Source organism: Octopus bimaculoides, chromosome 3 (assembly GCF_001194135.2).
Source record: "Octopus bimaculoides isolate UCB-OBI-ISO-001 chromosome 3, ASM119413v2, whole genome shotgun sequence".
NCBI lineage: Eukaryota > Metazoa > Mollusca > Cephalopoda > Octopoda > Octopodidae > Octopus > Octopus bimaculoides.
In genome coordinates, this window is record NC_068983.1 from 94,961,988 (window position 1) to 94,976,603 (window position 14,616).

At 35.6% G+C, this 14,616-nt stretch overlaps 2 protein-coding genes across 3 annotated transcripts in view; one reads left to right on the plus strand and one right to left on the minus strand.

Annotated features, from left to right (window-relative positions):
- LOC106870232 (splicing factor Cactin) overlaps positions 1 to 4,323 on the plus strand; it is a 43,628-nt gene extending 39,305 nt beyond the window's left edge. The window contains exons 17-19 of the mRNA XM_014916247.2: positions 1,041 to 1,091; positions 2,851 to 2,913; positions 4,126 to 4,323. Coding sequence (XP_014771733.1) covers positions 1,041 to 1,091; positions 2,851 to 2,913; positions 4,126 to 4,251 — 240 coding nt within the window. The 3' untranslated portion in view covers positions 4,252 to 4,323. The remainder of the gene's footprint in view (positions 1 to 1,040; positions 1,092 to 2,850; positions 2,914 to 4,125) is intronic.
- Positions 4,324 to 4,399: 76 nt separating this feature from the next.
- On the minus strand, positions 4,400 to 14,509 carry LOC106870233 (beta-1,3-galactosyltransferase 5). 2 transcript variants are annotated; one of them, XM_014916249.2, is made up of 3 exons: positions 14,405 to 14,509; positions 13,364 to 13,624; positions 4,400 to 7,386 (listed from the first exon to the last, which is right to left on the minus strand). In XM_014916249.2, the coding sequence occupies exons 2-3, from the start codon at positions 13,380 to 13,382 to the stop codon at positions 6,434 to 6,436; spliced, it is 972 nt and encodes a 323-aa protein (XP_014771735.1). In that variant the 5' UTR covers positions 13,383 to 13,624; positions 14,405 to 14,509; the 3' UTR covers positions 4,400 to 6,433. The 2 variants fall into 2 exon arrangements, with proteins under 2 accessions (XP_014771735.1, XP_052822298.1); XM_052966338.1 differs by lacking the exon at positions 14,405 to 14,509 and adding an exon at positions 13,800 to 13,935.
- Between the last annotated feature and the right edge of the window lie 107 nt (positions 14,510 to 14,616).

Here is a 14,616-nt window from a genome sequence, read left to right on the forward strand (position 1 = left end):
ACTCAGAACCTGAAGACAGATGAAATGCTGCCAAGCATTTTGTCTGGCATGCTAATGATTCTGTCAGCTCATTCTTTCTACTATAGACTGAAGACCTGAAATTTTGGGGGAGGAGGAGTCAAATTGACCCCAGTGCTCAACTGGTACTTATTTCGTCATTCTGAAAAGGATGAAAGGCCAAGTCAACCTCAGTAGATTTTGAACTCAGAACGTAAAGACAGACGAAATGCTGCTAAGCATCTTGGCCAGCATGCTACCAATTTTACATTGGTAGCATGCTGGACATTCCACTCTGAGTCACCAAATCATCTCATCTTCTCCACTATCTTATGTCTCCTCATACACTACACCAGCCTCTCATACTCTCACAACCTACTCAACTACTTGTCATCTCTTTCTCTCTCACATAAATATCCTTCCCCTATTTATTATATTATCATTACTGTTCTGCTGTTCTTCACCACCATGTGTTATTGGTCATCCCATCAATTTATCCATTGTTCACTACAAACACCTCTCAATACCTGTTTTTCAGTCATATTCACCCCTTTACCCATTCCCCATTTTTCACTCTCCCAATCTCTAATCACCCACATTCCCAGTTTTACCTCTATTCATTTCTGCTCACCTCATATCTTAGGTGGGGGAGGGTCCACCTTGATCACCTCCACCCACCCTCTAATCTAAAGGGTGAGTTGCTATATAACACTTCTACAGCAAGAACCCTGTTCTGGTTTGGCCCCTTCCTCTCTTACTTTAAACCTCATCACCTTGCATAAAGCTGCAGTTCTCAAATTTACAAGATCACCTCAGTACAGCAGGAAATTTATTCTATAATGAGATTACAATCACATCATGACAATACTCTAAAATGAGGTATTTGGGACACATTGATGTATGAAGTGTTATTTGATGTATGAAGTGTTATTTGATATATGAAGTGAGTAAGAAGGTTAACAGTTACGGAGCAGTGATATATCAATCACCAGTGTTTTAATGCAAACAATTATTGAAAGAAAAAAATTTGGGTCTCTTTTCAGATATTCTATCCTGACCTTATAAATAAAGCTGATACTCCAGAATATGCTTTGGTAAGTTTTTCCCACATTTATTTCTGCAAAACTCTTCTGAGACATTATATTTCAAAAAATAAATTAATTTACTAATTAATATTGGACTTTCACACTCCTAAACTATATGACAAGCATGGATTGTTGTTCCTTTTCCGAGACAGACATAGTTACAACTACAGATGGAACAAATAAAAATTTACTAAACCTTCTCTGAAAAGCAGTCTTGGAAACTGATTTCTATGCCGAGTTTAACCTTTAGCACATTGCATTTTTTTCTAGAATTACCGACGTTGCCTTCTTGTGCAGGTGGCACGTAAAAAACACCATTTTGAGCGTGGCTGTTGCCAGTACCGCCTGACTGGCCTTCGTGCCAGTGGCACGTAAAAGCACCCACTACACTCTCAGAGTGGTTGGCGTTAGGAAGGGCATCCAGCTGAAGAAACTCTGCCAAATCAGATTGGAGCCTGGTGTAGCCATCTGGTTCACCAGTCCTCAGTCAAATCGTCCAACCCATGCTAGCATGGAAAGCGGATGTTAAACGATGATGATAATGATAATGTTTCCCCTGTCACTGCCCTGTTGTTACAGGGGAGAAAACTCATACAGTGACATGATGCACCTACAGTGTGCTAAAGGTTAATGTAATTTGTTTTATATATGAAAAGACATAGTTTATGATTAATATATTGGAAGTATGATCATAAACATCATTGAAACATAATGCAGTTATATTGTATGCAATGATGAATGACAATGAAACGTGGAGCAGTGTTATTACATTGGTATTACACATGTGATGTATGACAGTGACCCTTCATAATGTGTCATAAGTATGGTGGTATATTCTCTGTTTTATCATTATCATTTTAATATTCACTTTTCTATGCTTGCCTGGGTCAGATGGAGTTTATTGAAATAGACTCTCTGTGGCTGGATGTCCTTCCTATCACCAGCCCTTACCTGTTTCTGATCAAGGTAATATCTCCCCATGGCCAGACATGTTTACACAGAATATTGGAAATCACTCAACATCAGAATAAGAAGACGCAGACACACAAACACACACAAATCCACTTACGAGGCTTTAGTTGGCCGAAAGTGCCACACTGGGACTGAACCCAAAAATCATATTGTTGGGAAGCAAAAACCTTACTCACACAGCTATGCCCAATGCTCCATAAATGGGTTGATGGCTGATGCATCATAAATGTTGTGATGTGTGTCTGACATGTGAGGTAGTAATATAGTAAAATGTACCAACATAGAGCAATCATACAGTATGATGCATGCAAGTAAAACAATTGTATCTGGCTATATTTGTTTTATAACTGGGTGATGTTTGAGGTGGGGTTGTGAATGGATCCGAGTGAGAGATAGACTAATTAAGAATTTTGAGAAGTTAATTGACATAGATTATTAAAATATTTCATGAGAAAAACCTTTATATCTAATCTAGTATTTCCTAACCTTTTCGTTCTTGGGGAAACCTTGAAATACAATTCCATATCTCTGGAAAACTGTATAAAAAAAAATTATTATATATCGTTATTAACTTTGCTTGACTGACAAATTTGGTTCTCTTTCTATTTCATAGTTGATTATTTAAAAGTAAGGTCATCCAGGCTGCAAAATCAGTTCCCCTAACAGAATGATTCCTATGTATGCTAGCATGGTATAAATAGCTGCACAATGTATCTCATTTTGAAAACATTTGTTTCATTCCTTCTGAAAATTGATTTTTACTTCAGTGATATAATTGTCTCCTCTCTCTTTACAGACACCTTGCAATGACAATAAAGATTTTGCACTGTTACGCTTTCATGCTGGGCCACCCTATGAGGTAAATATTGTTTTATATCCATTTCGAGACTGTTGTTCTTGAAGTAGAGATGTTTTTGGGAGTATTATTTTACCTTACTGATTTTAAAAATTGGTAGACTGAAGTGGAGTTTAAGAATATTACTAAAAAGCTAGTTACTAGTGTGTGTATCCTACTTTTTTAGATATATTTTTCATATTTTCCATATCTCAACATCTATCCTTAATGGTAATTGTGCTTTCAGCTGTTTGGCAATTAATCTCAATAAAGCTAGCCCTTCTATTAGGATTACTTATTGAATGGCAAAGAGAGAGTGTAGGTGTTTGTGAAAAGATAGTCTATTTTTTTATGTTGAGTAGGGAATACTTTTTTGTAGTAGTTCAATGTTTACAGGGTCCTAACATTCCATTCTGGTTAAACACCAATAAGGAAGGGCACCCAGCTGTAGAAACTCTGCCACATCAGATTGGAGCCTGGTGCAGCCATCTGGTTCGCCAGTCCTCAGTCAAATCGTCCAACCCATGCTAGCATGGAAAAAAGGACGTTAAACGATGATGATGATGATGAAGCTGTCCAAAATATCAAGGATCAGTTATTTGCAAGCATTCACCAGGACCATTGACTGTTGAAGAGAGGGTGTAACTATTTGCAATGGAAGCAATACAACTATTTTGTCATTCCCCATATATCTGCATTATAAACTGCTTATTTTGAACAAATGTATTGATAGAGTTTGTTACTCCACAAGATGGCATGTGAGCCATAAAGGCTGCATCAGAATTTCTTTTGGACTAAATTCTGATGATCTATTGATAGAAAAGGTGCATTCCCATCAGGGATACATAAAATGCTCTCTCTCTCTTTCTCATCAAAATCGTCAGCGCATTAGGCTTATCAGTGACTAGTTGGATAGCTGGTTTCCTAATGTTCAAGTTGCAGATGATATATTAATGTTCATCACAGTACTCCCTGTACCTCTTGTACCATAGTTGTGCTCCCCATGAATACCAGTCTGCTATTGATAAACACAATAAGAAATAAATTTATCTGAGATGTTTTAGATACTCATTCCTACAAATTTAAATTATAAGGTTGTGTTGTCCAAAACCACAAGAAATAGGTTTCTACTCTCTTGGCCCTAAAAAATAAAACCAGAAATGGAAATAAAAAAAAAACTTTTTAATGAATATGTACTTGAATATTGTAATAACTGTGTGAATTCTCCTTTTGCAGGATATTGCATTCAAAATTGTCAACCGTGAATGGGAATATTCATACAAGCGAGGCTTCCGCTGTCAGTTCCAGAACAACATTTTCCAACTGTGGTTTCACTTCAAACGTTATCGCTACCGGCGATAGGATTCCCCTTCTTTCTTCATTCAGATTTTTAAAGCAATGTATATTTTTTAACAATAAATCTGTTCTTTTGGAGTTGGTTGAGTTTGCTTTGCAGAACTTTTGAGCTAACTTATCATTACTAATAATAAAGAAAAAAGAAAGCTTGCTGTTGTTTTGTATAAAATAATTTTAATTTTTGATAAAATATAACTTCTTTTCAATTTAATTGTTCAATTACAAAAAGTATGGATAGGAACAATGTAGTGGTAGAAAAATAGACAGAGGCTGTAGTAATTTTGTAATGGGTGAAGGTTGTAGTAACAGTATCTGTGATAGAAAGATATGGTAGTACTGTAATGGGATCTTTGGGGTTTGACGGGTAACATTTGTTTTCTTAACGAAACACTTTCAAACTTGGGACACTGGTAGAATGTGTCATATAAAACAACTTCTTCTCTTAACCTTCTTAACAAAATTTTGTACATCGCAAGTTATTTCATGTTAAAGTTGTCGTATTTCTGTAATTTCAACCAATCACTGACGTCTATTCAGCTGAATACAATTACTGCTGTTCGGTGTCAAGTGTGTTATTCCCTGTTTAATTATATCATTATTCCCTAGTAAGGGTTCGGGTTTTAGGGTTAGGGTTATGGTTATGAATTATAGGGTTAGAGTTAAGGTTATGGCAAAAATAATCATAACCCTAACCGTAATCCTAAAACTAACCCTAACCCTAAAACCAGCACAAACGATGTCATAAATAAGAGTAACACGGGTGGTTGTTGACCAACAACGGGACTAATTTTATTCAAAGGAAAAGATCCCATGACACCGTTACGGCATTAATTGTTTTCACCTCAATAGACGTCAGTGATTGGTTGAAATTACCGAAATACGACAATTTTTTACATAAAATAATTTCGAATACAAAATTTTTTATCTGTTCTATACCACAAAATATACAAATATTCGAAGTTTGAAAGTGTTTCGGTACCAAAAACACTACAAAAAACATGTTGCCCGTCAAACCCCAAAGATCCCTGTAATGTATTATTGGTGAATGAAGGTTGTAATAACAGTATCAGAGAGAAAGAAAATGTGGTAATGGTTGTGAAGGTTTAGGTCTACAGAGAAATGAAAGAGAAATTTCATTGTGAAGTTGTCACGAGGAGCACACTTCTATGAGTACATCTAATACCCCCACCTCTGGATGTTTTTTTCTCTCTTTTAGCTTTTTTCTCCTCTCAACTGTTCAATAAATAGTATCTGTTTGAGCCACTGTATGGTTCCTTATGAGTCAAAGAGTGAACTTCTATACAGTCACTCAGTTAACTAAAAATAGCATTCAAATATCTCTCAGATCAGATTATACCATCTTAAATAAAAGCATATTAGATAAGGTAGTCCTAAAAAGATGAGATGCTCATAGCTGGAATATCTCTGATCATATATCTGTTCAACTTCAGTTGGCCTGGAGTTAAAAACAAGTATTGCGCAGAGGTGGGGGTATTAGATGTACTCATAGTGTGCTCCTCGTGACAACTTTACAATGAAATTTCTCTTTCATTTCTCTGTAGACCTAAATATTGTTGTGTCTACATTGAAGGGTTTGTCTTTAAATATCCATGAATAATATGTCAGAGACCCAATCTTGGCAGAATACATACTTTTTCGGGTGGATATTATACAAAATACATGGGTTGAAGTGAATTGAAATGGCTTGACCACAGATTGAACCTTGTATTGCAGATTTTACTCACTTGAAGCACATAGATATGACATAAGAATGAGCCTTCATCATCATCATCATTTAACATCTGTTTTCAATGCTGGCAAGGATTGAAGTATTAATAAAAATATATAAAATGAAAATGTAGCAAATGTCCAGTGAGAATTGAATTTTTGACCTGTGATTAATGGTCAAGTACATTGACCAAGGCTTTTCATTAAAGGATTCTGTATAAGATTCTGGTACTGTGTCACCTGAAATTAGATAAGAAGTTCTAGAGAATCCTCAGCAAACTTCTTAAAAATTGATCCTCAGCATATTAATACCACTTGTTTTATTAACCATATCCTCAAAAGAATAAAAGATGTCAACTATGGCAGGATTTGAACTCAGAATATGGTGTAAGGATATTCAAGAATGCAGGGCATGTAGTTCATTTCAGCAAGCTTCAACTGCTATTTTTAAAAGAGAAAATTAACGGCAAATAAGATTTACATCTTTTAATTGTTGATAAATAATTTTCATATTTCTTGGCATCACATGATGTCCACTTATTATGTTTTTGTAAGTACAGCCAGTGTGTTGTTGGTTATGGATTGTAAACTTGCTACTGTCTATTCTTGTTGCATTCACTCGGTTTGCAAGCATCCCTGTTATATAAACATCTTCAAGCCAGAAGCGCTTTCCATTAAATGATTCTGCATACAATTCTGGTACTAAGTCACCTGAAATTAGATAAGCAGTCCCAGAGACATACTCAGGAAACTCATTCTTTGGATATTTTGATATGGGTGTGTACCATTTTGATGAACTATCTCTGATTGGTGCAACATGTTTAAAAAGTAAACCCATGATAAACCGAGAACGTTTCATGTTCATAAGTGTTTTCTCTAACAATGGAAGATTTATATACATATCATCATCTGTTTTCAACACAAATTTTACTTTTCTACATGAAGAACTCACCCAACGTAGATAAGCAATTGACTTTAAAGATAAGTTTGCATAATGATCAATATAGTTCTCTTGTACAATATCACCATATTTTACACTTTCTTCATGAATATCATCTTGAACACCAGGACCATGTGTAACACCTTCAAAAAAAACCATCTTAAAGTTTGAATTATTCCTAGCATATTGACCCCACGTCTCTCGTATGGTATTTCGACGCAGTATATTTATTGGGGCTGAACACACAGCAACAAGGATCTGAACAGAGTCAGAACAATTATTTGTCAAATGAATGTATGAGAAATGATATGACTGTTGGTTTATGATAGAAACATCTGAAAATGGAAGAAATCGTAACCACCTGCCTGAAAGTATATTCATGTAGGTTTCTGGATTGATTTGGTACATGAGAATAATGTACACAAAAATGGCTATAATTAATATTGTCATCCATATGCGAATCTTCTTTTTACCTGGAAATGATAAGAAATAAACATTTCATTAATATATATATATATATTATTTTATTAAAGCCAAAAATTCTTCAAATTTTTATTCAGAGTTTCATGACTGCTCATTAGACAGTTGTGATAATACAGACTGGTATATGTGTTATCACAACTGTCTGAGGAAGAGTCACAGGAATCTCTGAGTAACTGTTTGTGAATTTTTTTTGGCTTTAGCAAAATAGTATTTTACTCTACTTTTGGTATTTTAGTTCTAATTTTTCTACCTTGTTTTGTATTTATGTGCTTACCTGTGTGTGTGTTTGTGCATGCATAAATATATATTATATCATATTATAATAATATTATTATATCTGCAAGTAGTATTATTATCAAAGTAAGAGTACTCAATACCTAATGTAGAGTAAATATTTCTTTTAACATTTGAAATATTTCTTTATGAAGAGAACATCAGAGGATTACTTTATAGGGTTGAAACTTTATGGTAATACAACAGTTATCTCCACCTTACAACAGCAAAAAACCTGTTTAGAGGGAAATTACTCTGAAGGAAAAGTGATAGTGTAGAAATAGATTCTCTAAACCTCCTGCAGACAACTTCTCTAATCCCTGTAGCATAAAATGCACTAGATCAGCACTGTATAGCGGTTGATACCTGAATGAGTATCTGACTATAAAGTCCATGTAAAAAACAAGCACAACATATTCAATAGCAGAGTTGGCCAGTTTTCTCTGTTGCTGTAGATGCGTTTAGTAATGGTTTTGTTGACATCAGAACTGTTCAAAGATGGTTCCAAAGCTCTTGTTCAGGAGATGACAGCCTTAAAAATAAACCAAGAGGTAGGCCAAAATCAGTTATTCAGCATGATGGATCAAATGCTTTAGTTGAACAAAATCCGAGAGCAAAGGTTCGAAAACTTTCATCAGAATTCCAAACATTTCGCACAACTGTCTTTGGACACCTGTAAAAATTTGGAAAAGTCAAGAAAACAGATAGGTTTATTCCATATCAAATGAACGAGATTCAAAAAACAGACACCTTGAAGTATGCTCCTTATTACTTTCTTGACTGGAAAAAAACATTTTAGCATCAAATCATTACTTGTGATGAGAAATGGATACTCTTTGACAACAGCAGGAGAACAAGACAGTGATTAGATGCAGGAGAGTCACCTAAACACTACCCAAACCCACCATTGCCTCCTAAAAAGCTAGTGGTCACTGTATGGTAGTCTGTGAAGGGAGTTATTCATTATTCATTTTTGCAACAAGGAAAATCAGTAACAGTAACATCATATTGCCAGGAAATTGATTATATGCATGAAAATTTGAAAAAGAAGCAACCCAGACTAGTGAACAGAGATGGCCCAGTTTTGCTCCACAACATCGCACGTCCTCAAACTCCTCAAGCTATGGTCCAAAAGTTGCAAAGCCTGAATTATGAGATTTTGCAGAATCCGCCCTATTCCCCTGATATCTCTCCTACTGATGATCACTGATTTAAGCATTTTGAGCTTTTCATAAGCAATAAAACATTCTTAAATAGAGAAGAGGTAATTGAAGCATTCGGACAGTTTATCACAGCAAAAGATGAATTTTATTTTTAAAGATGAAATATATGGCATAGAGAAACATTGGGTAAACGTCATAAATGAACATGGATCATACTTTGATTAAATAAACCAGTTCTCTAACACTTCTGAAACATTTTATTGTTACCTTTCCAATACAACATTTCATGTGAAACAATCTTATATATATATATATATATGTATATATATATATATATCATCACCATCATTTAACATCTTTTTTTTCTATGCTGACATGGGCTGGACAATTTGACAAGAACAGATGAGCAAGAAGGCTTCATCAGGTTCTATGCTCGCTTTGCATTGGTTTCAACAACTGGATGCCCTTCTTAAAACTTAACAGAATGTACTGGGTGCTTTTAATGTAGCATGAGCACTGGTGAGGTCACCAGGTACCCAAGCAGGTGTCTTACTAAAGAGGTGAATACATGGCTTGCTCACCTGTAAAGATGTGAGGTTCAGGTACATCATGACTATGAGACGATAAGCTAGAAGAAGGGAAAAAGTGGATGTGCTGGTAAGTCCATTGAGTGAATATAGTGTGACAGATAATTAGTTGGATGCAGAGGATATCAGTTCGGTGCATGAGGAAGTGAAGAAGATAGGGTGACATAGAAGACTGATGGAAGAGTGGTTGTCAGATAATGAGTTGTGGGGAAAGGCCTCAATTCTGTTGAGATAGATTGGTCTTCTCAAGCACAACATAATGCCATTCATCTCAGTCACCCCTCATCTTCTCTGAGAGGTTGAACATCTTGAGGTTGGTCTTCACTAATTTATACCATGTCTTCCTAGGTCTATTACTGTCACATGTTCCTTCCATATTTACTGACCATGTCCTCATCCACATCTCATGACCATACCAGCACAGTCTTTTCTCCAACAAACTACGTCTCATGTCTCTTATGCCCAATTTTTCTCTAAGCATGCACTTTGTAATAAATACACATTGACATTGCACATCCATCAAAGCATACTTGCTTCATTTCTTTCAAAACTTCACGTCTTCTGCATTTACAGCCCAAGTTTCACAGCCATGTAGCATTGCTGTTCATACGCAGGCACCATACAATCTGCTTTTCATTCTAAAAGAGAGGCCTTCTGTTACCAACAGATGTAAAAGTTCTCTGAACTTTCTCTAAGTTGGCAGGAGTACATGGTCAAGGTTACGGAGCTCTCTCCTAAGCAGTTTTTGAGCCTCCTATCCCAGCATAACATGAAGAGGTTAGTGACATGTCAGCAATACTGACACCAATGGCTGCACCCACTACTTGGATGTACATTTCGTTATTAAGCTTGAACATGTGACCCTTTAGTGCAACTTTAGTACTTGCACCTACCGCATATGCAATAATTTTTCTCACTGGATTATAGTTTTTAGAGGTCCGTATGACTCCCTAAGAAGAAAAACCCATCCGAGTCTCTGAAATGTGTATGTTATTGTAAACGAAGAAGTCCGAAAATTTGACGATGATGGAGTCATCGGACGTAACTAATGATGATGATGATTCTTGCAGAGTATGTCTTCCTGTTGAGAAGTGTGTAACTCAAAGGCGAAGTTTCAAACAACATGATCTATTTTCGTTACATTTACAATTATAAATCAACCACGTCGGATCGATGAAAATCAACATATAATTTTAACTGTATGCATTTGTTGACAATCTACTTAGCCTTGTGAAATTACTACTGAGGAAAGGGTATGTGACAGATGGGATAGAAAAGGTAATCTGTAAATGTGGTAGGCATGACAATTAGATTAATCAAGTGTGAGTAGATGAATGTCAGTGTGAAACAGTTTTCGTTTGACCCAGTGACATCGTTTCTCGTTCAGCCCCAAAACCGTCTGCAACAGGCTGTCACGATCGCAAGCAGGGAGCTAACTCCTTTGGCTGGTCAGCTGGTCGTATTTATAACAATCTGCAGTCTGTAGAAAGACGGACAAACCTTAGCTAAATATTCAAGTTAGATCCGGTTCATTTGAACTTAATTTCACCTAGCTGGTCATTAAAAACTCATCAATCATTGTTTCAATTGACAGGACAAAAAAGTTTTCCCTGCCGCAAACTGATTTGGCGGGCGAATTCTGAGATGCGGTTTCAAATGTCAGGCGACAGAATTGATATTCGTTCTTTATATTATGTTTATAGTCTCTCTCTGACTGGAAGGGGGTCGTTCATCAAGAGTTTGTTCCGCGTGGTCAGGAGATCAATAAAAATTTTACTCGGATATCTTGAAGTGTTGAGGACATATACAACCGCCCTACACTTTGGAATTGACCCCAGCGAACATTTTTTTTTATCTCTTAAATTTGAAATCTACCCTAAATCTACCCAGTTACCGACATTATGTGAATCGAATAAAATTCGCTACAATGACGTATCACTCTTGAAAATGCATGTAGTGGATCTTGTATGCATGAAGTGGATTCGATCCACCATAGCCAAATTTAAATTAACACTGCGACAGAACTTTTCCCACGGTGGAACAATGGTTTTTCTCTGACAGCAGTTTTACATTATCCAGATGCCTTTAGCTAGGCCGAAATGTCTTCACCACTTGACCCTTTCTAACCTCTTCTACTTCACCAAAAGCTAGAATAGAGATAACAAGACCACCAACTAAATCTATTGTTCTCAATGATATGTCTATCCTTATAGATAGTTATAAAAGCAAGAAAACTCCAAGCAAAAATGAGTTTAGTCACCAGTCGGTGACGACTCAACGAGTTCAGTCACATGGTGACGACTCAATGAGAACGAAGTCTGGCTGACCAGCTAGAACCTTGGCCAGAGGGAGAAATGAAGTTTACTGTCAGCAACTGTGAGACAACATCCCACACCCTACAACTTTCACTAGCTCTAATTCTGTCCTCTTACAACATCATTCTATCTCTCTCTGTAATTACTACTAAACAATGAAGAGGACACAAACACAAACTTTACTTCGCATGCTTTTGGATCTATCATAACCTGCCCGTCGAGGCAAGGTATTGTAATGTAACGGTAAATAAATATTTCCTTAAAACTTCAAGCATTGTTCATCTTTCGCATCCTACAACACACATACAATTATAACTACATAAATTATTATCGTTACATGCATTCCAAAAGTGTGTATGCCTGGGGAAAACGTTGGAATCGGTGTATCATTAACTGTGGGGGGAACTAATTTGAAGAAGACAAGTCTAATTAAATTAGGTAGTTAAGCAAGAGAGTTCTATTCATTTATTTTTAAGAAAGACAGATTCCACTTTGAACATGTCTCATGAATGTGCGTCTATTTATTTTGCTAGTTTCCGAACTTCATGATTCCGGCCTCTTACGCGCGCGCACACACACATAATTTCTATAAAGAAGAAGCGACTTATGCTTGGTTTGGCTTCTACAGACTGAAACGAATCGTTCTTTTCTACATAATCCCACTCCAAATTTTCTTAATCGTTAATAATTATCTCATAGACCTAGATTCCCAGAAGTCCAAAACAAAATTCTGAAAACTTTTATAAAACAAAGACAAAAGCACAGAGACAGGAATGGGCACGGTCCGAAACTCCGCAAGGCTTTTCAAGAGAAGAATAAAAGTGTTAAATGAAATTTATGCGTTTAATTAAAGCTCTTGTGAAAATTTTTTTGGTAGTTCTTCAATTTCATGGTTGAGTAGGTTATTTATTAATTTAGTATCTTGTAACAGCCAAATCTCTCTGGCTCAAAATAATTTTTTTTAAATTGTTGAATATGGGCAATACTCCAAATTACAGTTATAAACTAATATTGAAAAAAAGGCAAGCAAAATACGAACGTCGTTAAATTTTCTAATGCTTATTTAATAGCTATTTAATAAATGTTTTCAAGTGTAAAATATATGATTATATAAAATGTATATTTACTAGAGACAGTAATGCGGATTCTTGGCAAGAATTATTTCGAATCAAAGAATACAAGAATACATATTTATACAAGTATATACAAGAATACATATTTATACAAGTATATATATATATATATTTTATATTTACTTTTGAATTCATGGCTATTACGAAAGATCTCCAAATAATGTAGTCCTAGAGACACAATATTTGAAATAACACAAATAATTTAAAAAACTAATGGGTCTGCTTGATCAGGTGCTAAGTTCTAAACAACACAGCGACGGAGTCGCTACGTTGTCTCTCGACCTACCAGAAATAGCTGCCAAATCCTTCAAATCAGACTTCACCATCTCATACAAGAAAAGGTCACACGAAAGAATAGTCTAAGACATTCTAAAAAAGACATAATGGGACAAATACTAAGGTTACAAAGATAAATGAAGGAATAATCAATCTAGAAACATAAACTATGAAAACTTTCTGACCATTTTCTTATAATATGCGACATGGATCTACTTACCGATATCTCTTCCTGGCATGGTAAACGGCACTTTCGTAACGAAAAATTAACCGTAGACGTGTCTCTGAGAGATAGTGACGTTATTTGCGATCGAATCACGGAATCAAATCACGGAGAAGGATAAATGTTGAAATTTCGTTTGTATTGTTTCTTTTTTTTTATGTCTAATAGTTGCAGCATCAACTTTTCATTCTTTGAAACTCTGCGAAGGGAATAGGCACCGTCCGAACCAATAAAATAAAAGCTATCCAATCATAGTTACTAAAGTAAATGAGTAAAAGATAAAGAAAGAAAACAAATCATGAAAAAGATACGCTGTATGTAACAAAAAGAAACATGTTATTTAGAGAGTTAATAATTCAATTAGTGATGAGGCGAGGGGACGGTGAGAAAAAAAGGAATGATAAACGTTTAAACAGAAGCTATGAAGAATCACCGGTGTTATCTTCTTCTTCTTCCTCATTTCTTTCTCTTTCTCAGCATCTTCCAACCTATTTATCTAGTAATATGGCTGAGAGAAAATATCAACACATTAAATATGAGTAGAGTAACACATGTAATATAATGACATGAAAAACTTCGTTGAACTGAGATTCTTGTCATCACAAATCATTGAAAATAAATGTATTAATCTACGTTTTATGTATTAAATTCCTTAATGTATGGTTAGTCTCCTTAATTTTGTATTAAGGTAATTAAATATATAATTGCGTATTTATATATACTTTTCTACTCTAGGCACAAGGCCCGAAATTTTGGGGGAGGGGGTCAGTCAATTAGATCAACTCCAGTACGCAACTGGTAATTAATTTATCGACGAAATATCAATTTCTTTATTGTCCACCGGGGGCTAAACATAGAAATGGACAGAACAACTGATGGGATCAGTAAATCGGTATGATTGTACATGATATATGACTTTTAAAAATGAAATAAAATGTATTTAAAAAATCGAATGAAATTAACAATACAGGGACAATACAAATGAAGCGATGATCAGGCCACGCTCCGACCCCACAAGCCCCGATCTATCGCTGGTACCTTTTTTTGTTCTTTTGTTTTCCGTCTATTCACACGGTTCCTTTCACGCACAACACTCGTGCAACATGCTTCCATCTCTTTTGCAACGTACACTCCGACAGACATCTCTTCTCCAGTCACACCTTCCTTTTCAAATGAAAAGTAAAAAAATGATCGTAAACTGTGGCCAGAGATAAAGTTGCCTGTCTTAATTCCTTTTATCCTAGTCTTCC